Genomic DNA, 24,826 nt, shown 5'->3' on the forward strand with positions numbered 1-24,826 from the left:
ACACAATTTTAAAATATAGCATTACATAAGGGCTGTCCCAAAATAAGGGCTGTGCTGCCAATGTGAGCATCCGTGGCTGCTGGGTCTGCTCTGACAGGGAACTCTGGCTCTTCCCACACACACTGGCAGGGCCTTGAACGGTACTATTTTTATTTCTTTGATCTACCCATCAGCATTATTCTCCTAAGGACCGATGCTGCAGAGAGGCATCGCTCTCTTAGGAAAGACCAGCAGCACGGCCAGCTGGGCACTCATGAAGGACTCGGAGAGCATCAGGAGCACTTTGGCAAGTAACCACGACCTCTCAGGACCACCAGGCTGTGGCAGCCATGGGTAGACCCAGCTTTCCCCATCCACAGGGTTCTCCCTGTCTACCACCAGTGACCCAGAGCCAGGGCTGGCACTGCCCACTGTCCACGGGGGAGCTGAGAGGAAGCAGGGAATGAATCATCCACTGTACATCCTCTGCACCCTGCCACTGTTATTCTAACGTCAACCCAGTGCACGTATGCTCACATGCGGGTCTCTGGGCACACGTGTGTATGTATGCTCCACCAGAAATAAAAAACCTCGGTATATACTTAAAGAACTAAAGAAGTCATTTCCCTTCCTGAATTACATGTGGAAAAAGACACTGGAGTGAGTTAACTAAGGACAAGCAGTAATTCTGTAGAAGAGCTGGGGTCAGCAGTTCTGCCCAGACAACCTGAGCATGCTCCCTCTCTAACTTACTGAAAAATGTCTCACGTTACTGAATTCATCAGCGAGAGGAGCATTACCTGGAAAGGTATGCGTCAGACAAGGACAAACAAGCGTTAAAAAGGTGCTACCGAACGTTGAACAAAACTGTAAAATGTTTATTTTTGGAACTGAAATTTGTAACTTAACAGTATTTCTGCATCTTTCTGCAATTCCTAGTTTCAGTCAGGTCATGTAGTTGAAATGCTGCAGCAAACCAAGAAAGGCTGCTTTCTCACGTTGTTTTTGACCAGCTGCAATCACAGAGAACCTGAGATCTCAGGAAAAACCCTGTGCTTTGGAGAGTTCAAGCCAAAACTTTAAATAAGCATCTAAACTTTTGGATATTTATCAGTGTCAATCCCTAAGGCACCGTAAGATTTGCTTTTCACTGGCATGTACAGTCTCAAAGCTGGCCTGAGTATTAAAATTTGACGGCAGATTTTGTATGTCTAGAACACCTCTATACATCATTAAATAAACATTAATCATTCAAATTCAAGCTTTGTATGTGTTATTTGCTTACTAGGGAGTATATCAAACTGGAACAGAATAAAACCAGAAGCAATGTACTTAAATCGTATGAATCCAGCCCATAAATCTGACTGAACACTTCAGTATACCAAAAGGCAAGAAATTTAGGTTATGGATAGTTGATGTTAAATAACTTAATAAGGTGCTTTCAAAACTGAAACAGTGTATTCCAGTTCTATTGTAAATAATTTTTTTGATTGATTGAATGATATAAACTATCAACTTTTCTGATTCTGGAATACAACAGGCAGCTTCACTGACTCGTTACAGTCTCACCTGAATTAAAAGTAAAACAAAGAGCTTGTTAAAGCTTTAGTCACACAATAGCCGGTATCCCTGAAGCAGTGGAAGAGCAAAGATGCCGGGCGCGAAGCCCCGCTCCTGTTGCATATACTTCTGCTCATGCAGCTAATAAAAGAAATTCAATTTATTCCCACAGTCATCACCAAGATTACAAATCCCCTCTCAGCGGGTCGAATACGTATTTGGGAAGATATTTTTTTCTGACACTCGGTTCTCCCGCCGCGGCCGCCGGGAGCGGGCGGCAGGCTCAGCCCCGCCGCAGCTGCGCGGCCCCCTGCTGCCACCTGGCGGCGCCCCCGCGCCCCCCACTTACCGCGCCCCCCACTTACCGCGCCCGTTTTCACAATTCGGGTCCCCTCGAAAATTCGAGTCGTGTTAGCTGAGAAACAAAGAACAACGCTGTGTCAGCGGGCCGGCAAGGGAGGCCTCGGTAAAACTGCTAAACAACTGCCGAGCAAAACGCGCGCGTGGGTCTCAGCCTGGAGCAAGAGCATCCGGGCTCGTTGGGTACCACCTTACCTCATGCTTGAGGCTAAAGACAGATTCGGTTAATTACTCAGCCCTGGCAGTGCCGGTGTGAGGGCACTGTCAGAAAAGACATGCTCTCCTTCAAACCCAAGTTGGATGAAATGTCCTGACTGGCACAGGAAGCAAGAGCGGCTGACAATAACAGTTTTTTCTGCCCTTATGATAATATCATTATTTATTACTGCTTATTATCTCAAATACAACTATATATATAACTATATATATAACGATAGCCTGTGAAGAATGTTTTGAAAGCTCAAGTGGATTCTTTTTCTAGATTAGATCTTGGGTACAACCAAAGACAGGAAGAACAGCTCTCTTTTGGGGAGATACAGAAGGAAACGCGGCATCTACTCCCATTGCAGATGCCATGTATCATTTCCACTGCTTTGAACACTGGGCCAGAGTTATCAAAGAGCATCCAGCAAAACCATCAATAATGACTGACTCTTAACTGTAATTAAATAGGTATCATGGTCAAATTTCAAAGAATTTTTCCATTCTATTATCTGCCAAAAAGAGGCCATAATCAGTAATATACAAGTTTTGGTCCTCTGCCTGGCACTTAAAGTGAAGGCTAGAACACTATGCTGAGATACTAAGAAACTGAGAGCTCCCTATGAGATGCTTCTTGGATAGGACATCTCTTGACTCTCCCCTGCTCTCTCTGCAATGCTGCTAACACCACAACAGAACTACATTGTGTCCACAGCTTGATATTCTTTGGATGCTAAGTGCCAACAGAGTAGGATTAAAACCTCCACATTTTCCAAATATCACACTGAAAAATGCCTCTATTACTTTGTTCCATATACAGCATCAGACCCAACTGACTTTACTCTTTGCTTCATCTTAAGGATTTAAATTTTTTACTCTCTGCTTGTTTTCTTCTTCCATTACCCATTCTGAGGTTTATATATCTGTAAACTGGAGTGGAAGGAAGTGTTCTCAGCAGAGGTGAATTTTGTCCTACTTAATAAAATAGTAGTAATAAAGTCCCAGGAAGGAACAACAAACTTCAGTACTTAGAAATCTACAAAGCATCAAGTTCTCCCACCAAATCTCAGCTTTACCAGATTTCTCCAATACAGTTAAAAGGAAGTCCATGACAAAGGACAGTTTAGCATCCAGTTCTTTTGCTTTCACTTAAATATGTATGTCCTGGAAATTGCTGAGGTTTGCGTGCATGGTAAAACCTGAACATCTCCACATGTGGTTGTCAAGGTAGGACTGATCTCCTTTCCTTTTTACATAAGCCAGACACCGATCAGACTCACATTCTGCATAGCTGTGCCTCTGATGCGTAAGCAGTCTCTGATGAATTTGTTTGAGAAAACTAGTACTGACAAAAGCTCTGAATTCTCCTAAAACCTGACAGCAGAGAGGTATAGGCAAACTCCCATCACTAGAAATAGGACTCTGATAAAGTCACTGGCCACATCTGAAATTAGCATTGTCTACATGCATTCAAACATCTTCTGAAATCATTCGACACCATATTGCATGCTGCAAAGAAAATGTTAAACAAACAAAGAGTCATTTAATGTAAAAATATGTATGTGGGGTTTTACCTTGAAAGAGCATAGTCTGGCTAAAGTCACTACGCATTTCATTTCGGCAAACTGCTTGAACTCTGAACAGATAAAGGATGTCAGGTGAGACATGGCTAATGATGGCCTTCTGTTTAAAAAAAATAGATATTATTCAGTTTTTTACCCCCACAGTACTGTCCACGATCAGTTTGAAATATAAAAAGCATTGTGCTAACACAGGACATTTATGCCATGTAAGTCAAACTTGTTTCTAAACAGAAATATTCACTGGTCCCCCGGGAGAGGGCAAGGCCGAAGTGATGCACCCAGACTCTGCTGACTCTGCCCATGAGAAAGAAATGAACATGTCCCACATCTACTGTCATGACAACCTTCATACCTGGAAGTCTCTGCTCTCCTCAGAAAAACCTAAAACTCAAATATATTTGATCTTAAAGGAATTAAAATGGAATTTTTTTTACAGGTGCAGATCCAAGTCCCAAATATGGGATAAGCCCAGAAAAGTCATTGCATGTTCAAACTGACTATTTTTTTTGCAACAAATTGGCTATGGCAATTTCATGTCAGTGGCCTGCACAACGTGATGGCTCAGCACTCTGGCCTGGGATGTCCTTGTGTACTCTTAGATCTCAGATCCTGCCCTGCTGCCTTCCAGATACTCTCTTGTGCTGCCTTAGTCCACAATCACATCATTTAATGTCTTGCAGCAGACAGCAGAAGTAGCCGTGTGGGTCCCTTAAAATACCAGTGATCTCTTTTGCAAAACACCGTCTAGCACTGGTTCAAGACGGGACAGCCCAACTGTCTCTGCCAGAGCAGTGAAAGGAAACTGCACTTTCCTCGGAAAAAGTTTCCTACTTTTCTTGCCTCTAGAAAGCTGTCATTGCTTTCTTAACCTCCAAGCTCTGCTGCACAGCACAGGGTCTCACCGCAATTTATTTCCAAGCTATCACTCCATCACATCCCCTGCACTTTTAATTATTTCTTTTACATAAAACAGGATGCTTTCACTGTGCCCACCTCATTTTTGCTGATTAAGGCTCTCCTTATACCTGATTAAAAAAAATCTCCCTTAAGAGTGTGAAGTTATGACAAGAGAGAGGTTACAATACATCATAACCTTGGGTGCCTTTCAATAGATTCCTTTCTGATTTTGTGAGGCACATCGCTCCCTAATGTGACCCAGATAACAATGTCTAGTGGGGAAATTGAAAATATAAATGGAAATGAAGTAAAAGAATCTTCATCTAAGGGAATAAGAGAGGTATTATTGTATAACTGATTGAATGGGCCCAGAGGACTGTGTATTTGAAAAAAAATACGATAACAGTCATTAGGAATAACACTCTGCTGCTGCATTTTTCATGTGCATATACAATTACTGATTTCATTATTCTAGAGGCTTTCTTTGATTAACAATAAACGGAGGCCTTTCAAACCTGAATATGTCACTTTGATTTTATATGCAGAGGATGTTAAAGACCAGTACAATACTTGCTTCAACTTAGACAAGAATGACAAGCAGATCAAATCCTAAATGGAGGAGATTGATCGGTGTTTCCATCTGTGCTGGAACTGTCTTGCTCTTCCCTCTTTTTCTGCCACTGCCAGACATGGGCAGTGCTTGTACAGGGCCACTCCATAATAATCTTCTAGCCCTGACCACGCAACTCCTACCTCCTAGCCCTTACTGCCAGAAACTGCTCTGAAGACTGCAAGGGGCTATGCACAGTGAAAAGCCTGAGCCCAGGAAAGATTCTGGGGGATCAGACTTTTTATGTGAAAATCTGTGAGCTGAACACAAGCCACAAGGTATTCAGAGTCTAACTATTTCCCGAGCCAGCTGCTTCTCAACAACAGTATATGAAAAAGTGTCTGCAGATTTAGTCCTTTATTCACTCACACGAACTATAAGTTCACACTCCAGTGTTGTGGGTAGTCTGTTAGGCAACGTTCAACGAATGCTGAACATTTTAATAGCAATTCATTGCAAGTCAAACACTAGCTTGTCTATAAGATAACAACTGCTTTCCTCCTCTGCTTCCTTCTACTGAGAAAATAACAATATAAGGATAGCTTGATACATATGTCTGGGGTGGATGCTGTGGTTTTACCAGGTCCTTGTCACTGTCCTTGGTGAAAGTCTTCTCCTTTTCGTCTTCATTTTTAGTCCAGCTATAGGAGATCATGTAGTTCATGATTGGAGGGTGGTAGATAGTTTCTGGTTGGTTCCAAGTTACAAGTAATGCTGTCCTGTTCACCGGCTGCACTTTCATGTTGACTGGGGGAGTGCTGCAAGCTAAAAAAAACAGAAGGGAAAAATATGAGGGTCTCTTAAATAACCGAGAGAAAACAAACAGGAAGAACTGCGCCTCACTCTAAGAGCCGGTTTTTTTCTTTAATGCCCTTGCCTACGGTAATAGCTTAGACTGCAATCCACTGAGACCAATGGGATTTAATACCACCTGCAGCTGCTTTCCGTGCTCCAGAGTAAAGGGAGTGAGAGAATCCATTTTCTGCAGGCAGGTTGCTTAGTTCTCAACTTACTTTCAGTCCTGACATTTACACATACACTTTAACTTGGTCACTTAAGAGCTCTGTGCTGGAACATTAAGAAGCCCAGTCAGCCTGAGCCCCAGCTCCCCTGGCCCACAGCCTCCTGCTGCATGAAGGGGGTAGATGCTCCAGCGTGCTCTGCAGGCACTGGAAATACTTGGAACCTCTGAAAATGTGACACTGTTGTGTCACATACATGACTATATTGGTCAGCATATACCTCTTAACCTGGTACACTTTTGCACATGAGCAGAAGTTACTTTATACTCCTCTTTCTACAGGTTTCCCTTCATAGATTCTCAGCTGTATGTCAGTAAGGTATCACCAGCACAGGGGAGAGCATCACTTGATGGCCCTTGGCCATCCCCTTCTCACAACAGGCTGGGGAGCCCTCCGAAAGCCCTCCTAACCCTGCCTGCAGGCGGGGAGGCAGGAGTGACTCCTCACTCCGGCTGAAGTCGGTGGGAACACCAGCACAGGGATAACTTAAGCAGCGGCAAACCCACAGCTCCTGCTCGGGGCAGCCACCAGAGCCCAAACTTCTCCAGGGAAGCCCAAAACCAGCCCACGCGCCTCGGGAGGAGTGGGATGTGCAGAGCCCGCTCGCTGAAGAAAACGCTTCTGAAGCCGCTGCAATGCAAAGGTCAGGTACTACCGAAGGACACTAGATGGCGCTCATACGCTATCGAAAAAGTACATCGTCCGCTTCCCAAACATAAAGGGTTTCGCTTTTTTTCCAAGCTTTAAAAATAATGTTTAAAATACACAACTGAGGACAGATTCTCACATTCTCTTTCCCAATATAAACTCTGAACCAAGCAAAATACCGTGCAATGATACCTAAACACAGGTGCTGTGGCAAAGGAGCTGCTCTTTTCTGCCAGGGAAAGTCAAAGTGTCACCCAGCCTATCAGGCTGACACTGTTTGCAGAATTATTTTTCCCAATACGACTTTTCCATTTAAAGCCAACACATTCAGCTTGTTTGCACTCTGCAGGTATGTGACAGTGTGTATATTTGGCCATTATTTCACTTCTAAACTGTCCTGGCAGCACTCAAGGGGAGAAATGCCTTCCTGCGCCTGGACTTGCAGGTTGGTCATGCAGCAATGCTGTTACATTACTGGAACAGCTACAGTTCCTAAATAAAAATGATTAAATGCTGTAAACACCAACATTACCAGTGCAATAGAAAAATACCTGTCAAATGCATTTGTGCAGTTATAACTTACATTTTGTAGCTAGCCTGCACAAGAGAACATATATTGCAGAAATACACTTGGGCAGGAAAGATCTTTGGTGCTTGCTCCTGCCACGAGTGATGACAACCTTGCAGTTTTACAGTAGATCGTTCTGCTCAACCCAGAAGAATGATCCAGCAAAGCAAACAGACCCTGCAGTACCTCAAAGCATTGACAAACCGAATAGGAGTCACTATTTACACTGAGTTGAAGGAACCAAAATGGCATCCTGCTGGCAATGCCACAAAGCCAGAAAGAACATCTTGGTGAGCTGCCTGCAGACCCCTTCCCTCCTGCTCCCTTCCTGGTCTCTGCAGGGAGCCCGTGGAGCCAGGGTGCTGCAGAGCACAGCACAAAGGTGGCTGGGACCCAGCCGAGAAGGCACCGCTGGAAGTAGTTGCTGTTGTCCCTCTTTACAGAGCTTCACCATCCTTGTTATGCCTCTCCATGCCCACCTCCTTCCACTGAGATAGGCAGATCCGTTCTCACTGACATCACTGTTTATTGATAACTGCACCAATAAATCATAACTGCCCCCTTTGGAGACCTTTGCCATCACGGAATTACGCTTCAAAATGCCAGACCAGCCTTTGTCGTTCCACCTAATCAAATCCTACAAGTCTTATCCAGTCCTCCTCCTCCAGGAGGACACGCAGTGATGTATATATTTAAAATAATCACGCATCAAATTGTTTTAGAAATAATTCAACCAGGTAACCTTAATGAGAGACAGAGACATCTACCTTGATTGCAATACCCCTCCGAACCATGGCTAGCCAGCTGTTTTTCAAGGGACCCCAAGCCACCCTTGGGAGCGGGGACTGTCACGTCCTCTATTCCATGCCACTCTTTGCAGCCAGCTTTGATGCCACTCAGAAGAGCTCATGCCAGCCAGAGAGAAGAAGTGGGTATTTTCCAAGGGTAAATAGGAGACTGCAGGCTCAAAGTTAGGAGACCCTCCCTGACCCTGCACCCTGACCCAAGGTCATGAGAGCACTTTTAAGCAGCTGGGGGACTTTAATAACCTCACTGAGACAAGTTTTGACAAGGACAAACCTCATTCACAGCCAGCTAAAAGGAGACTGAATTTACACTACTGCTATTTCACAGTAAATATTACAAATTTTTCATGACTTAGTGTGACTTTGTTCCAATTACTCCAAGGCACATAGCAGTAGCTGATGTAATTAAGTAATAACCAACCTTTTCTGTTCAGCTACTTTTTTTTTTTTTAAAGATTATGAACGGGCAAAAAAGAAATCTTTTTTATAAAATGAAACATATGGTTTTATTAATTTAACCAAACCTGCTCAGGACACAATGGAATGAAAAAAACCCCACGTTTGATCCAATAATTCAATTTGATGATTTAATTAAAGTGATACATAATAACGTAGCAAATGTCTGAAAGGCAAGAAAAAAAGTGCAATGATTTGACCATCTATAAAACAACTGGCATTTTCCAGAGATCTAATTTTCCTTTCAATAACCTGTGTGCCTTGGATTTTTGAAAGAAGATTACAAGAGTCATAGGCTCCTCATTTTCTGGGGTTTTTTTTAGATGCTGAAGAACCTATACTGATTTTGCAAAATGTGTACCTGAAGGACAAACAGAAATGCAGAAAGAGGTTGGGGCAGGGAGGGAGAAGTTTGCATCTTCCTCTGAATTGAATCAGAACACACTAAAGAGAAACACAAGCTTTTATTTATTTATTTATTTTAAAACCCCAAACAATAAGCCAAAGACAACCTGTGAATTCATGATTGCGTGAGAAAAAAGAACCACACCCAACAACTAGCATCATTTCACATTGAAATAGCATCTCATCTATTTTTAGAAAAAATATTACTAATACTTTTTCTAAAATTCAGATTCTAAGACATAATAAAAATATTGAGGGGGCTTCCAGGATGTCTGTCTGTGTTGTAGTGCAATACTGAGCAGATACCTGAACTGGCCCTGCGTAGGTGTAGCAGGACACCAAAGCCACTCTGTCCTGGCTAGCAGACCACCTGTGCCAGTACTCCTGGAAGCAGAGATGCCTCGCCAGGGCCACAGGGCATGCCTCGGGGCAGGCAGGAATGCCCTGAGCATGGCACACCTGGGACCTCTTGGAGTGAGAAAAGCCCCGCTCCCTCCTGTCAGGGGTGACCTGAACTGGGAACCTGACAAACAAGCTGGGTCCTGCCTGATGGAAAAGTCCTGCAGAAGAGGGAGGTTGCATGGGTACATCTGGAGGAAGCCCTCTGACCTGACACAGGGCAGCCTCAGCCGATGTTTCCAGCTGTTGGCCATGTGTGGGGCTGTCTGGGAGTTTGCCACAGTCTTTTTTCCCTGCAGATTGGCCCACTGGGGAAGGCAGGGGGCAAGCCAGTATCTTGGCTAGGTTTGTCTTCCAGGGCTCAGTCAAGCCTGGAGAAAACCTGTTTGCCACTCGCAGACAAATGTAGCATGCTAATACAGTCCTAAGTGCTGGCCAGGCCAGCCATACAGCAGAGAATTATTTTCTTCATGTTAAAAACATTCCAATGGGCTGGAACAAACAAAATTAATTTAACAACTCTGCATTCATCTCTCCCATAATTTGATTTGTATGTTGTATTTGGCTATGTAACCTCCACAAGGCTTTCCTAACTGAAGCCTGATAAAGCTTAATCCAAAAGCTGCTGGCAGCTCCATTTCAGAGAGTTGAAAGACAAAAAGAGGGCTTATTGTTTTGCAAAAACTAACCACTGATATTAAGGCACACCCATGAATCAGAAAGGTCATCTAAGAGAATATTACAGCTTTATTTTTTTCCTAAAGAAAAAAAAAAAAAAAAAGAAAGCAGCCTCCATTTCTCTTTCAAAGACAGAAATGCAAAACCAGCCAAACTTTCTGGGTTTCATCATGCTTTTTGTATATGCTACCTGCAGTTATAAAAAGAGCCATTTAGGGAAAGTTTGAGAGAGTGCAAGAACTGCATGTCGGGTTATTGCAGGTATACCTTCTTCCTGTGAACAGGTGCCTCATATGATGAATCCAGTGGCATGGGGCTCACAGGGATTTATAAAATCCACTAAAAATGTTCTAAGTTAGCTCTTCCATGCATAAAAATGTCACCACTTTAAAGACAGTTATTTCTAGCTGTGCTATTCCCTCTTTTGGAAAAGCCCACTCTCTCCCTCCTGCTGCATGTCTCAGCAATGCAAAATTGCTGTTCCTCTCCTTGGTACTGTGGGATACACATTGTGTGATGAAACCCTGACAATTTTCAGCACAGAAAAGCAACATGCCAGTGAAGTCCTGTATCCCTTATGGCGAGATAGGCAGGGATCTTCTAAGTCAATTCATACGTGGAGAGAGGAAACACTGGCATCAGGATGTGCCCATAACACATTGCTGGCTCAGGACTGAGCAGGGGTAGCTAAAACACAGGGGTAAGGGTCTTGTCTTGCTCTGGAAGTCAGCTCCTGGCTGCAAGATGAGAGAGGCTCCAATTCTCCTTTTTCTTACTGATCTGGATATATGTGGGATGAGCAGCAGGGAAGAGTGTTTCTCCCTTACAAAGTCGGAGCACAGAGGATGGTAGATGGGGAATTTCTTCCTACACGCTCAGTAGGAGAAAAACTGAAAGGTCAGTATGGGGGGTTTCATGCCTTTCTTCCCCATAAGGACAAAGAAGTTGGTGGCCAGGCTCTCAGGGGAGAGAGGGTGGTTTTTTCCCCTCTGCCCCAGCACTGGGAAGGAGCTGGAAGGTCCAGTCCTGCTGGACAGAGGACAGACAGACCACTTGCTGCTGTTGCCATAATGACACCTAACTCAGCCAGAAGTTTCCCAGCTGATTTCAGAGAAGCCTGAAAAGTGTCACCAATGCCTGTGCTATCAACAAAATACTGCACCAAGTTCATCCACCCCAGCAGCCCCCAGGAACCTGACTGCAGACAAGACAGAAGCAATGCCACCAACAGAGAAGGGAAGAAAAATAGTTTCAATCGTATATATGTCTATACACACACACACATACATATTCCTTCTCATTATTAAATGCTCAAATCTTCAAATATGCCCTGAAGCAGAAGTATGGGTCACACTGCAATGAGAAAACTCACAGTTGCTTTCAATGCCATGCCAACAGCGTTGTGGTAAGGGAAGTGATGCAGCACCAGATTCAGCTGCCTTGCGTTGCTGTGACTCAGTGGAGAAACTTGGGAAGAGACTCTGATCCATAACAAACAGCAGCATTCTTTGGGCCGTCGGATTCAATCTCTAGAGTTCAGTGAGGGCTGTGCTCCCAAAGGATAACAAATAGACTACGAGGCTCATACGCAGAGACAACACAGGCTTTAATACATAGAAAAGTGCTACGAGGCATACTTACAACATTTCCCCTTTCTCTTTTTACTAAATGTTTGCAATTCTTTTGCTTTGCTTTAGTGTACATCGTTAACTTCTCAGAGTGCTTATAAATGACATTATTAATATATAAGGATAATTGCTTCAAAGAGAATCACGCATTTTTCCTTTACCTTTGCCTGCACTTTGCCAGCAGGCATTTGCAGGCTCTGGAGCATGCCATACACGCAAATATTTGTGTTGATCTACTTCAATCCACAGGCAGAATGTAGCTAGGAGACAGACTATTTATCTTCCCCGCTCTTACCTTTCACTATGCTTCAAACAGGCAGGGTTGTTTCTTAAGGAGTGAGGGACACCAAACAGAACCTGCTCGTGTTTTATAAGCTCTGTGAAACAACCTCATGAGCAAACTGGCACATGGGGCACTTCCGACGGAGGAGCTCTGGGTAAGCTGGGTTTTGCCCCTCCGCTGCCTTCCCTTTCCAGAGGCGAACACACAACCAGCACACGGATTCATTCCTGTATGGCTTGCTTTGTAGCATTTGAGTTTCCATGGCATCACAGCAACGACCCTGTTTTACCGCAAGGCATGGACTCTGGGTCTTACTACATTTTGTTTGAGCCCAAATATATCATATATTTCACAAATACTGTTTCTAGAGCTGTGGCCTGAATTCTCAGCGGGTGCAGATCAGCCTTGCACCGTCAGATGCCATGCTGGGCTAAACTGATGTCCACCAAGGGTCTGCCCTGCAAGTTTTCTGTTTATATTGCACACATACACACAGAGGGTGACCAGTGTTTAATATGTACACCTGCCTCCTTATTTATACAGTGTGTCTGATGCAACATGTGACCACATTCAGTGGCACGTGCTGCATCAACAGGGGGAGAAAGGAGGATTTCCTGCCAGAAGGACATCTATTTGCCATGTTAGCCAAGTCATCCTTTCCAATGTCCTGGAGAGGATTGCTTGGACCAGGGAGCGTATGAAGCACAAGCCAACAGGGCTGGTAGAACATCCCAGTACGTGCCTGAGGGATGTCCAGAATCAAATTGGGAAAGCAGCTTCCCTTTCATAGCTTCTGGAGGCTTTTTCCAACACAAGGGATGAGCAGCAGACACTCATGGTCCAAAGTACTGTCAAGACTGAAATGAAAATCTGTACTTCTGTGGGCCAAACAGCTGGACTGGCACATAGGCAGTGTAGAAAGGAATTCCCTGCAGGTGTAAACGGAATAAATCATCAAGCTCCCTTACAAGTACTCAGCTCTTCCAGCTTTAGTAGCAGCTGTGAACACAAACCACACTTAAAACGTTTATACTGCATTCCTCTTGCTCTCTTGGTTTAGGCCCTTTATAAGCTCTAAACAAGTGCAAGCAGTTACTTTTGTTTATTAATAAATCTACTAGTAAGCTGCCTACTACATTCAGCTCACATTACATGTTGCTCACATTACAGCTACAGGTGAAAAGAGAACCCTGCAGAACAGAGCCGCTGAGAGGGGACACATGAGACCTATGTCAGGTATATGTACCACATCTTTTTGTACCCGAATCCCCTCAAAAGGAGTCAGTTTTTTCCTGAAATGCTTTGCTTTCCACCTGACTGATCTGAGACTCTTCGGAAGGCAGCAGCTTGTCCTTTCCTGCTTTTGCATAACATGCTCCAAGCCAACTACATACATGAGGACCCAGCGCTGAAGAGCAAGACACAGATGAGGTGGAAGGGATGAGATACGCAGGAGCACACTGATCTCTGCCTAAAATGTGATTACAGCAGGTACTCAAGGTGCATATCAAAGAGACTCTTAAAGCAATAGGTGAGTACATTTACTTGGAGCACTCATGCATAGAGGCAGCTGGGCAGGTCTACAGTGCAAAGAAGATGCAGGGCAAGCAATTAGCAGCATGGTGTTACCACCTTCAAGTGCAACCTTCTGCACTGAGACAGTCTGCTGCACCAACATAAATCCTAATAATGATACATAGATTCATCTGCACCAGCACACGGTAGTAGGGCACTGACCTGATTAAAGGGGAATGGAATCGGGAAAGAATAATCTTTATAACGAAACAAAATAAAAAAGGAAACTCTGAAAAGTCCAGTTAGCCAAGGAAACTAGGAAGGAGTTGTTAATCTATGAAGAAATTTTCCAAGAATTGGCCAAAGTACAAGAACCATCACTAAAAAAGGTTCTTGCTTATTTTCATTTTCCCTAAGATATTTAAAGAAAATAAATAGTTATTTTGCTTTAGCAATCCCGACTTAAGGTTTCAATAACATTTCATTTTAAATTTACATTTACTATGATGTTTTGGATAGATAACACTTACTGCTATAGAGTATTTTGTGGTCATACAAAAATATATCGTATAAACGACATTCTTCAAGAGTAGAACTTTTCTGCCTAATGCTCTTTTTGACCTCCCAGAGAGAACCCGAGGGCATGAAGAGACTGCAAAGCTGTTTTGAGAGAGCTCTCATAAAACATGGGCATTTAGAAAGTAAAAACAAATTACTGGGAGTAATAACAGAGGCTATAAATGAGACAAATAACTTGTTCTCATTCAGAAACACTGCCGCCAATGCTCTAAACTATCTGCTTCAAAATGATGATGTCACTGCACTGAATCCCCAGAACTTTGGATGCTGCTGCAGTGGAGGTGCACTCCAACGCAAGGATGCTACACCATGCGGAAAAGGCAATACCTTCGTAGGAGGCCTCAGTTTCACTTCTGACACCAGGAGCCATGAGATAGCAAATAAGAACTAAACTGCTTTGACTGCAGGCTGATAACTGGAGCTGTGCCTCCAGTGCAAAGCAAGCTGGAGGGAAATTCAAATATTTTCTATCCATGTTTTTAGCGGCGTTAAGTTACAAGGTCTTCCAAACTGTGTATCACTACCGCATAACAAAGAACAGTAAGGAAAATGACTGCCTGCACACCGCTAGAGAAATGTCCCTGTTTAGAGTCCAAAGCTAAGTAAGTTTTACTACAGTGAATTTATGACTGCTCATTATTTAACTTAGTCTAGGATCATAATTAAAGATGGTACTCTAAGGCGAATTCCCACTGATGGGAAACAGCATCATTTGAGACTCCAGCAAAGAGTAATCAGACACCTTTGGGGAAGTAATCAGGCATCTGTGAAAGAAAACTCTGATGTCAAGAGCCCCTCACACGGGATGCTTGTTTAAGTGTTGTAAGGCTTGCTGCACGTTTAATGAGACAGAAAGGTTAAAGGCTTTTTTTCTTTTTTTAAGTGTTAAAAAACATAAAGACAAAGAAACAACATTTGACAGTCCTAATCAGCAGCAAAATAAAATGGGCAAATACTGTTGCTTACGGGGTACTTTCTGAAACAAGGAAATGAAACACCTTTTCCTCCTGAGTTTCCACGCCTACACCTTTACTGAAGCAGGTAATGTTTTGTAAATACATCTCTGCCTGATGAAACAACATGTGAAAGTAGTAAGGAACATGCAAACTCATGTCTTCAAACTGGATGGACTCTTTATGTAAGAATTCTGTCTATTTGTCCCTAAAGAGCAATGTACACTATTAAACTGATAAGTAATTAACAATCCCTCTAGCATAGCTGCTTGAAAGCAGCCCACAAAAAGCCAGAAGCACAATATGTGGCGTGACAGAGCAACACAGTCCTGAGCCACAGAGGACAGGCCAGACAAGAAAGGAGGCAATTTTAACAGATGGCCACCTGCAAAAATCAAACACTGTCACCGTCACTGACACTTACAGTATCTGATGAACATTTTACAAATACATTCCTGATTTAATATGTCTGTACAGAGAAACTCTAACTTTTCAAAACTTTATATACATCAGTACTGTAACATTGGGAGCCCTCTTGTTAACTTTTACAGGCCGATGATCTGCACGATTTAACAGCATGATCCACTATATACTTTGAATCTCCCAAAGTTTCATCTTTGTAAAAAATATCAATGTATGATGGTTTACTATAAATCCACCAGTTGCTACAATTACATAGCTGAACAGTATTTATCCTGAATGGTATATTTCAGAAATAAGATATTTAAAGATGATCTGTACGGTTCCTTGAAACAGCTCCAGGGTCAAATGAAGAATTAAGCTCAGCTCATGGGGTCTGATTCAGCAAAGGTCTTATGCATATGCTTTTATTCCAGGCATACATGCAGTCCTCAAGAGAACTATTTTAAATCAGCTTTTGCCAGCAGGAAGAAGGAATGAGATAATGGAACCAAAGAAAACTCTTCTTGCTAAATACTAACACAGAGGGAAAACTGGACTTTTCACTCTCCCTCTATTAGCCCTCTACACTATTTCTAATTAGCAAAAATATTTTGACACTTGAAAACACCACCCCTCCCTTCATTGCCTCTTTAAAAATAAAAAAGAGAAGGGAGAGGAGAGTGACTGCAAAACAAAAGGCTGGTAACATCCATGTTGGCTAACAAACTGGATCCAAATGCACTGACAGTTTTGGTTGACCTAAAATAACCTTTCCCAGAAGACATGTTATTTACCAAATACCACTGCTTGCAGGGCTTTGCTAAGGAAATACTCTGAGGACTGGCATAAAGTGAGAAATAGTTTTCCTCCCGTGTATCTGCAGGTTACTCTACTGGTCACGGTTCTGTGACCCAAGATAGCTTTGACAGTTGGGAGAAGAGACATCCCTGTTTGGTGCCAAACTGTTCGGGGTAGCATGTTTGTCAATGGGCAACGGCAGAGCTGCATTGCTTTGTGCTGATCTGAAATTCCCTATTCACTGGGGGATTCTGAAAATTATTCTGAACATTATATGCAAATTGTTCTGGGCACATTTTCCTCCAAAATAAGAAAGGCTTACATAATGAACCCTACGCTGTTTTCTAGATTAGCAATACTGCCCACAGACTTAATAGAGTGTGACAGAGGAAACAAATTGCAAAAATTCACACCGACAAACAAACCCAAACTTCCCCTCCAGAGCTGAAGACCATCACAAACCATATCACCTTGCAGCAAGTAACAGACACATTTTCGTGACCTTGCCTTTTTCTACAACGCACAAATCTAAGCACGGGGAGGGTAGACAAGAGCCAACATCTGACAGCCACTGGTCACATTGCTTAATGCAATGTGGAAAGCATCGAGATGCAACCATGAGGTTGTGCAGAAGAATCTGCATAAAATAAATTTGTTACGCTAACCCTGCACTCTTATATTTGTAATGCTAGACTGTCTGGCTGAGAAGCGCTCCGCGCGCTTGGCTCCTCAGTACTTTTGCATGAATGACACTATATAAAGAGGTACTGTATTTACTAGCTGAATAAACAGTAGGTTTTGCTTTCACTCAAGTATTATGACTTCAACTCATTTTATTTATATGTCAGTAGTTCAGAATGTGCAGTGGACCAGGCACATCATCACTGTTCACCTTTGTCAAAGAAGAGGCCAGAAACATCCACGTTGTTATATCTCTGGAACAGCTATAACTCATCCCTGTAACCTTTGGAGGATACGCTACAATCCATTTTGTGTTAGCAACACTGCAGCAACCTATTTATTTTTAAGTTCATGAAAAAAATGCACCTATTTTCAGTGTTCCCTGGTGTGCACACAACCCAAAAAGTGACAAGTTGACAGAGCTGGTACAAAAAGACTGGCTGCCCAGCCATTAGCCTCCTATAGCAAAAGCTCAAGGGGAAAAAAAGAATCACTGACTGTAGCATCACCCCTGCCATTAGATGGCATGCTGAATGTTGTCAGGCCGTGGGAAATGCATGCTCCCCACCTGATGGTCTCTCTTGAGCAAGCTCAAATTCCCAGGCAGGCACAAGTACGGAGCATTATGGCACCTGGACATGATGGGAGAGGATCCAGAGAGAACCTACTCAGGAAACCAGTCCTGAAATCACGTCAGGTGTCAAGCACCCAGGCACCAAGCTATCTAAGTGTGGACAAACAGCTGTGCGGCTCCCATGCTCCTGTAGACCGGCTCACACCATGTTAACTAAGCCATGTGCACCTGGTTGAATCTGGCCCTCGGAGTTCTTAAAGATCAAAATCAATGCCAATCTTTCCAGTTATTCAAGTGCTCCTTCGGCATCAATACTTCCAACTTCAAGATCAGCTCATTACTACACACCTTAGCGTTTGTAACGTTCTGTCAACATTGTTGGTTTCAGCTACTTACTATGGGGGTGCAAATCACCTAAAGCATTTATATAATCTTAAAAGCCATTCAGTGAGGCACGGAATATGCAGGCATGTGGCCAAAGCAGTAAAATCTTCTTGAATATTATACCACATGTACCAGAGGTACCTCGGCTCTACTCAAAATAAAAACTAGTCAGTTTTGTCACTTTTAACATAACGTAACCTATTAACTTTCATCACTGTTCTGGGTAAGTAATACGTACACAGGATATAACTGAAGAAATAAATATTGACACATGTGGCTGTTAAAACACTGATTGAAAACCGCATGCCAGAGCATCAGAGTGTAGCAGGATTTCTTCATTCCCAAGATCTCCTTCTCACTTCTGATGTAAATTCTCCGTCCCAAGGCTGCCTTTAATGTACATGAGGTTTGTGTACGTGTATATTATATATATATAAATAAGCATGCTCATAGAATAATGAGCCCTGAGAAACACACTCTTCCAGCACTCTCTTGGGAGGGTAAGGTTGCTGAATGCAGCTGTTTTCATGATTCACATCCTCTAAGAACTACGCTCTCTGTGCCTGGCCAGGTGAAAATGCCAGGTACGAAAGGGAAGCTTGTAAATCTGCTTAGCTGTTTCCTTCTGGCAAACTGCCCCTCTCTTCCTTACCTCAACCCAGAACTGGTTAAGCACCGAGCACTTCTCAAGACTGAAGACTGGGAAGTGCATGTCATCCCTCCTACCTATAAATAACACCATTCAATAAAATAAAGGCAAATAAAGGTAGTAAATGATATTTATTTCTAGTCTTATTTTATCCAGTACGCTTTTCTTTCAGAATTTTTCATGTCCTCCTCTAGCCAGGGCTGCCTGTGCCAACACAATGACTGCAACCTCCCTCCCACCCCCTTCCATCCAGCTCATTATCCAGTGTCTGACAGAAGCGAGCACCAGCTGCTCGACAAAAAGGCACATGAAACACTTCAGCAAGAAATTAGAAAATCACCTGTCTATAAGGAAGAGGGTTTTTCCCTGTCACCATTGCCAACCGATTGATACAAACGTCAAATTAAAAGGTCGACTGCTCTTCAAAAGGCTTGTTACTGTAAAAATGAAACCCATAACCACATCTGGATACCCTATTCCCATTCAAATACCTAATGAGTCAGTGCTAATGGGGTTGAAATTTTACCTCTGACCTTGTCCTTTCACATTTCCCTTTTGTCAGGCATCACTAAGGCCCTACCGCCAGTCAGCAGAAACAGGGACACTGCCAGTCTGAGACTCACATATTCTGGGGCTTTACTGCCATGGCACCTTGTGACAGTGAGTTTGAAAGGTAATTGCAGGTACCCACAGGATTAGTTGATTTATCGACACATACCAACAGGGAATGAATGCCTGCATAACCTGCATTATTTCTTTGGTAGCTCACAGCTACCCTCAACATCGTTTTATGATGAAGTTAGACAAAAAAATTTCTCTTATTAGTCAAGCACAAACTGCAGAAGCGTAATCTACCTTTGGAAGCTTCTGTGCCGAGTGGATTTTCCAAGATGTCTGTCATATCCTGGCTCCAAGCATCCTTCACAGCAGACTTAGACACCTTCCTGTTGTTCAGGCTTTGCTGTGGTCGGAAGTTATTCCTCAGGTACTCCACGGACTTGACATGGTCTTGCTGTTCGGTGGTGAATATGGAGTAGAACGCCTCCAGCTGATCACAGTCATCATGGCAGGGGAGCGAAAGGACATTAATTAGAAAAACAATGTGGTACAATCCGGGTGGCTGATAAGAAAGTAAAATGGCAGGAAGTAAAACCTTGATGCCAAGACTGATAAACCACGTGGGAATTCAGGCTGCCCACTGAAATCACTGCCAGCCATCTTATCGTCTTATCTCAGCACAGTGCTTATCCTGCCCAACAGGGAGAAGGCCCTACAGCAACCTGTGGAGTCTGTCACCGGCAAGGAAACATTTGCCCTTAGACCCCTTGTCTGGAAGGACTTTGTGTGTGACACAGCCTTGCCAAACCCTCCTCACTGCTGTTTTGTTTTGCAGTATCACGTCAAAAAGTGCTTCTAGGTCATCCCATGCCAAAAGCCTTCTCCAGGACAGGGCAACACATCCTCATCTCCGAATACCTTATGAAGTTTAGCTGCCAGGCTAAGCTTCACAGACAGCTCTTGCAGCACTTTCTCGGGAAGGTGACGGCAGTTGTCACACCTTTCTGGGCTGGACAACCAAACCCATGAGCTGGCCTCCCCATGAGCAGGTCAGTAGCAGAATGGAGCAACCTCAGGACTACCAGCTCCAAGTGTCCCGACTTCCCTACCAATCACTATTCCCTCAGATACAGAACTACAGGGTGAGAAAAAAAAACACCCACAGAATAAATCTATTTAGGCGCAGTTAGCATATACTCCTCTGGGAATCAGTTCCTTCTGTTGGATTCAGATCTGAGCTATTTTTAATAAAATGTATTAACCTGTAAGAACGAACTATAATTGGAAAACTTTTTTGTTACTTCATTTATTAGTATTTCTTAGAAAGAAACTTCTAGCAAACTAAGGTGAAAATATTTTCAGCTAATTTTCTCACATCTATCAAGGTCAGTATAGCATTTACTACAAGACTGTCATCATTCAGGTCAAGAACTAGATTTAGTTATGTTGCTGCTTGAAAGACTGAGCAAGACAGAGCTGAAAAGGATTCGGTCCCAATATTGTTTACATCAACATAAATTACATACATTAATAGCATGGATTTGGGGAGTACAGAATCTGGCCCAAGATGTTAAAAAGGGACTTGAATTACACTCATAGCCAAATGATAAGTCACTTTGAAAGCTACACCCTTTCCACAAAGTGCATCTGCTCTAACAGCTATAGAGAAGTGTATGAGAGTCCTGAAACTTGCAACTGAGAAAAACTGTCATTGTAGCCTCAGTTGATAGTACTGATAGAAATAATCAAAGGAAGCTGTAACAGAGCAGTTAAACATCCTCCACTGAATCAAGAGGCCCTTGCTACTATCATTTCATTTTCCTTCAAACGAGTAATCTGAACCCCTTTTTGCTGCTGCTGTCCAGCTTGCCCAGTCTGCTGGGCTTGACAGTCCTAGTTATTGGGCCAGAATGTGTAAAACTTCTTTGGCCCTCAGGACAGGAGAGCGCCAATTTTTACACATTTAATTTCAAAAGTAAGTCCCCCTGGAGCAGGTGGTGCATTGAGCTGGCTGATGGGGATATGTATAGGAATGTTACCACTGGGCGCAGGGCACGGATAGCAGGGGTGAGAAAGGATGGACCTCACAGCTCTAATCCTGAGTTTGGCAAGTCTGCCATAAAACACAAAACTATGGGAACTGAGTCCTGCTACCTCTGAGATAACAGCACAACTCAGGCTTGTACATTTTTAGCAGTAGCTTCCCCCTTATGACAACTACTTTTATTATACAAGCAGGGGAACTGAGGCAGAGGGACAGCAGGTGACCAGCAGGGAGGGGTGACAGCCAGTCACCAGTTCCCATGGCAGGCGGGGAGCTCAGGTACAGCTCCCACCCAGCCTTGCAGGTACCGATGGTGGGATTCGGACTGTACTTTTTCTGCATCCTAGATGATGCCTTATTGTCTGGTTCTAAACTGGAATTCTCTCTCTGATTCTTTAGAGCATCATCTTGGAAAATCTTGAAAACAGTTTCCTAATTATTAGCAGGAGTCCCTCAGAAGCATTGATAGATGGGTTAAAAAAGCAGTAAAAGGATTATCATCTTACACTTCTGTCTTACAAAAAAAAACTCAGCAGGTGATCCTGCTATACCCTTCTATGAAATCACAAACCAAAACTCTTGGGAATATTTACATATCTTTTGCACTTTATGCACTGGAAGCCAGCTAACAGGGTTTAAGGTTACTTTATAAAAGCTCAAGAACTTAGGTAGCAACTGCTTCTCTGAAGTCAAGTCTCTAGGCTTATACAGCCATGACATTAATTGAATTTTTAAACTTTCAGAGAGAACTTTTAAAATATTTTCTTCTGCCATGCTACCTTGGGGAGGTATAATTGCATTTTAACAACTGCCAATTCAAATATGATTTTTAACCTTCCCCTTTTTATGTGTTGAAGTACATATAAGTCATTTCAGCTTCATTTTTACTATAAAAATATTATCTACGACAAATGAGAAATTAATTTATCTATAGCTGCCAGAAAAAAAAAAATAAAGAGTGGCAGTCAAGGAGCTACCTTCATGCTTTTCAAGGAGTAAAAGGAGAACAGGAACTCCTGTTCAGAAGAAGAAATGAAAAGCTGGTGTAAGACTACTGTAGATACAGAGAAACCTGATCTAAAACTCTGAGCCATACAATTACAAACCATTAAAGCCTGATGTGCACAGTTTTCTAAGGGTTGGATATACAAATGGCAATTAAAAATACTGAAACCGTAACAAGCACAATGAGATACTCTGAGGTATGCATTATGAGAGATAATGCTGTGCTTTGGGTCATTGAATGCACTTAGCTTTACAATGCATCTGCAGGGTGACACGGCTTGTCCTGTTTTGTTGTCTAATTATCAGGAAAGATGATGATGATGAAGCACTGAGCATAAAATAGAGAAGCCTCCACAAATGGACCACTTCAGTACTGTCCTTTTTACAGCAAGGTATTTTGCACAAAAGCAAGGGTTTAATTGGAACAGCAACAGAGCTTAAACAATATCACTTTCCTCCTCTGGGATTACAGGCTGCTTCACGGGGTTTGTGATAAAGAAGGTTAAACTGTGGCAATGGATTATGTCGCACTGTTTCAGTGGAAGGAGGAGGAGGAACAAATAATAATCATAGCAATGGCAGGGTGGCAGGCTCTTAAAATCCACCCATCTAGAGCTGCCAAGGGGAAGAATACTATTATTTATTCCACATGTGTTGTAGTATCAATGAAAGTCTGTCTACACACAGAATTCCCAGCCCTTCAACCACACACGCATGCATAAAGCAGCACAACGCCAAATTTTAAAGGCTTGACTTGGCACAGTTACTGTTGTACAGCACAGGAAAGAAGCTATGCAAGGATAAAGTACCTTTATACCATTATAGTGATGGCCTTAATTGGTATTTACCAGTTTACTTGTATTTTTTAAAAAGAAAAAAAAGAAGTCACAATCCACCTGATGCATGTACAGGGTATAAAGCTGAGTGTGGGCCAGGCCTCACAGCCACCAAATAATAAACAGTAAACTTATTGATGTAGTGAAAAGCTACAAGGGATTGCAAGTATCCTGCAGGCAAGGACAGAATTCAAAATGATCTCAACAATCAGAGAAATAGCCTGGAAAAAACAAAGGGTCCAATTCAACCGGGACCATGTGCGAGGAGCCCCACGCGTCAGCCAGGCCCGCGGGCTGCAGGAGCGCGTGATGTGTCAGCACTGCTAAAGAGAGCCCCCGGGAAGGGCTCCTGCTCACCGGGAGCCGAATGTGGGCCCCACCGTCACGTCACGCTGTTGTGAAAAAGGCAAAATAACCACCCCGCACAGGGGGGCTGGACACGGGAATCCTGCCACGTCCCTTGGCCTCGGTAGGGCCCCAGCTGAGGTGCTGCGACTGGTGTCAAACACAGCACTTTGGAGAAAGATGGAAGAGTCTACAGGAGAAGCAATGGGATCTAGAAAACACAAAAAAAGCCTGGAGCAGGGGCATGGCGATTGCCTACCACCCTTCTGAAATCTTTGAGAACCAGTACCTGTCAGTCAGGATCTCCCAGTGAACTATGCATTTACAGAATTCAAAAACTACTCCCTTTACAGAATTTGTGCATGCAAAAAATGTGTTTTCAGTGGCTTATGCCAGATGAATAAAAGGAAAGACTAACTGCAGCAGGATGGCTTGCTAAAGACAACAGTCTTACAGTGTCAAAATACACTTAACTGGTAAACATCTGACTCTAACATTATTTTATCAGGACCATTCTTCTCCAGACAAATCCCAGACATTGTGCTTATTTGCATTAGAAGCTGCTATGTGCTAATTTTAAAGATTTGTGCACCAGCTCTCTGAGCACATAATGGCAGCTTTACTGTGTTATAAAAACAGTTAAGCATGGAGAATTAATGGAAAGATGTCTTTTCTAATGTAATTAGTTCAAATTACTAAATCTGAGCAGAACTGAAATCACTCACTTTACCTTGAAAAGCAAGTTTCAATTAAAAAGAATAAAAAGGAACTCCATGTAAATATTTACACCAGAGCTTAATTGAATCTTCACAAAAACAATACCAAATAAATCATTTGGAAAGGAAACTGGGTTTCATGTTGTACTGTCTTCCTAAGACTGATGGCTCATGTTCAGAAACAATATTACTTAAGAGAAAAAAAAGATCACTGACACTTCCTTTTTTGTCAACAGAAACATTCCTGATATCATAATTAAACCAGCAGGTTTTGAAAACACTGTCTTAAAGAGAGCAAATCAAGAGATGGACTTCACTAAGAAAATAAACACACCTGGTGGTAAGAAATGGGAACGGGCTTCCGAAAAACGATCCATTCCACGATCTCGCTACACGGAGGAGTAGTCAGAGAACCCGTGTAGCGGTAGTAACTCCCCAGCGATGTCGGCAGGAGGTCCCGCAAAACAAAGGGATCCAGAAAGGTCTCCTTCTCTGCAGGAAAGATTGACAAGTGGAATTACACTTTTTTTACATGCCTTTAAAACAGACATCACATCGATAGGCAGCCTAACAAGGTGTAATGGCAACAACATATTTTATCATATATATATAAAATGAAAGATGAAAACACCGTATCGGGAAAGCTCTATAAGAGTTGATGTGTTGATTATTAAAAGAGCAGCCAAAATGCTAGTCAATCCTAT

The 24,826-nt window shown here is 42.9% G+C and overlaps 1 protein-coding gene across 1 annotated transcript in view; it reads right to left on the reverse strand.

Annotated features, from left to right (window-relative positions):
• Positions 1-24,826, reverse strand: part of PTPRG (protein tyrosine phosphatase receptor type G) — a 408,497-nt gene that overhangs the window by 76,442 nt on the left and 307,229 nt on the right. Inside the window, exons 7-11 of the mRNA XM_056334994.1 lie at positions 24,457-24,614; positions 19,474-19,666; positions 5,771-5,955; positions 3,675-3,783; positions 1,905-1,954 (exon numbers count right to left, since the gene is read on the reverse strand). Coding sequence (XP_056190969.1) covers positions 1,905-1,954; positions 3,675-3,783; positions 5,771-5,955; positions 19,474-19,666; positions 24,457-24,614 — 695 coding nt within the window. The remainder of the gene's footprint in view (positions 1-1,904; positions 1,955-3,674; positions 3,784-5,770; positions 5,956-19,473; positions 19,667-24,456; positions 24,615-24,826) is intronic.

The sequence above is a fragment of the Falco biarmicus genome, chromosome 4, assembly GCF_023638135.1.
Source record: "Falco biarmicus isolate bFalBia1 chromosome 4, bFalBia1.pri, whole genome shotgun sequence".
NCBI lineage: Eukaryota > Metazoa > Chordata > Aves > Falconiformes > Falconidae > Falco > Falco biarmicus.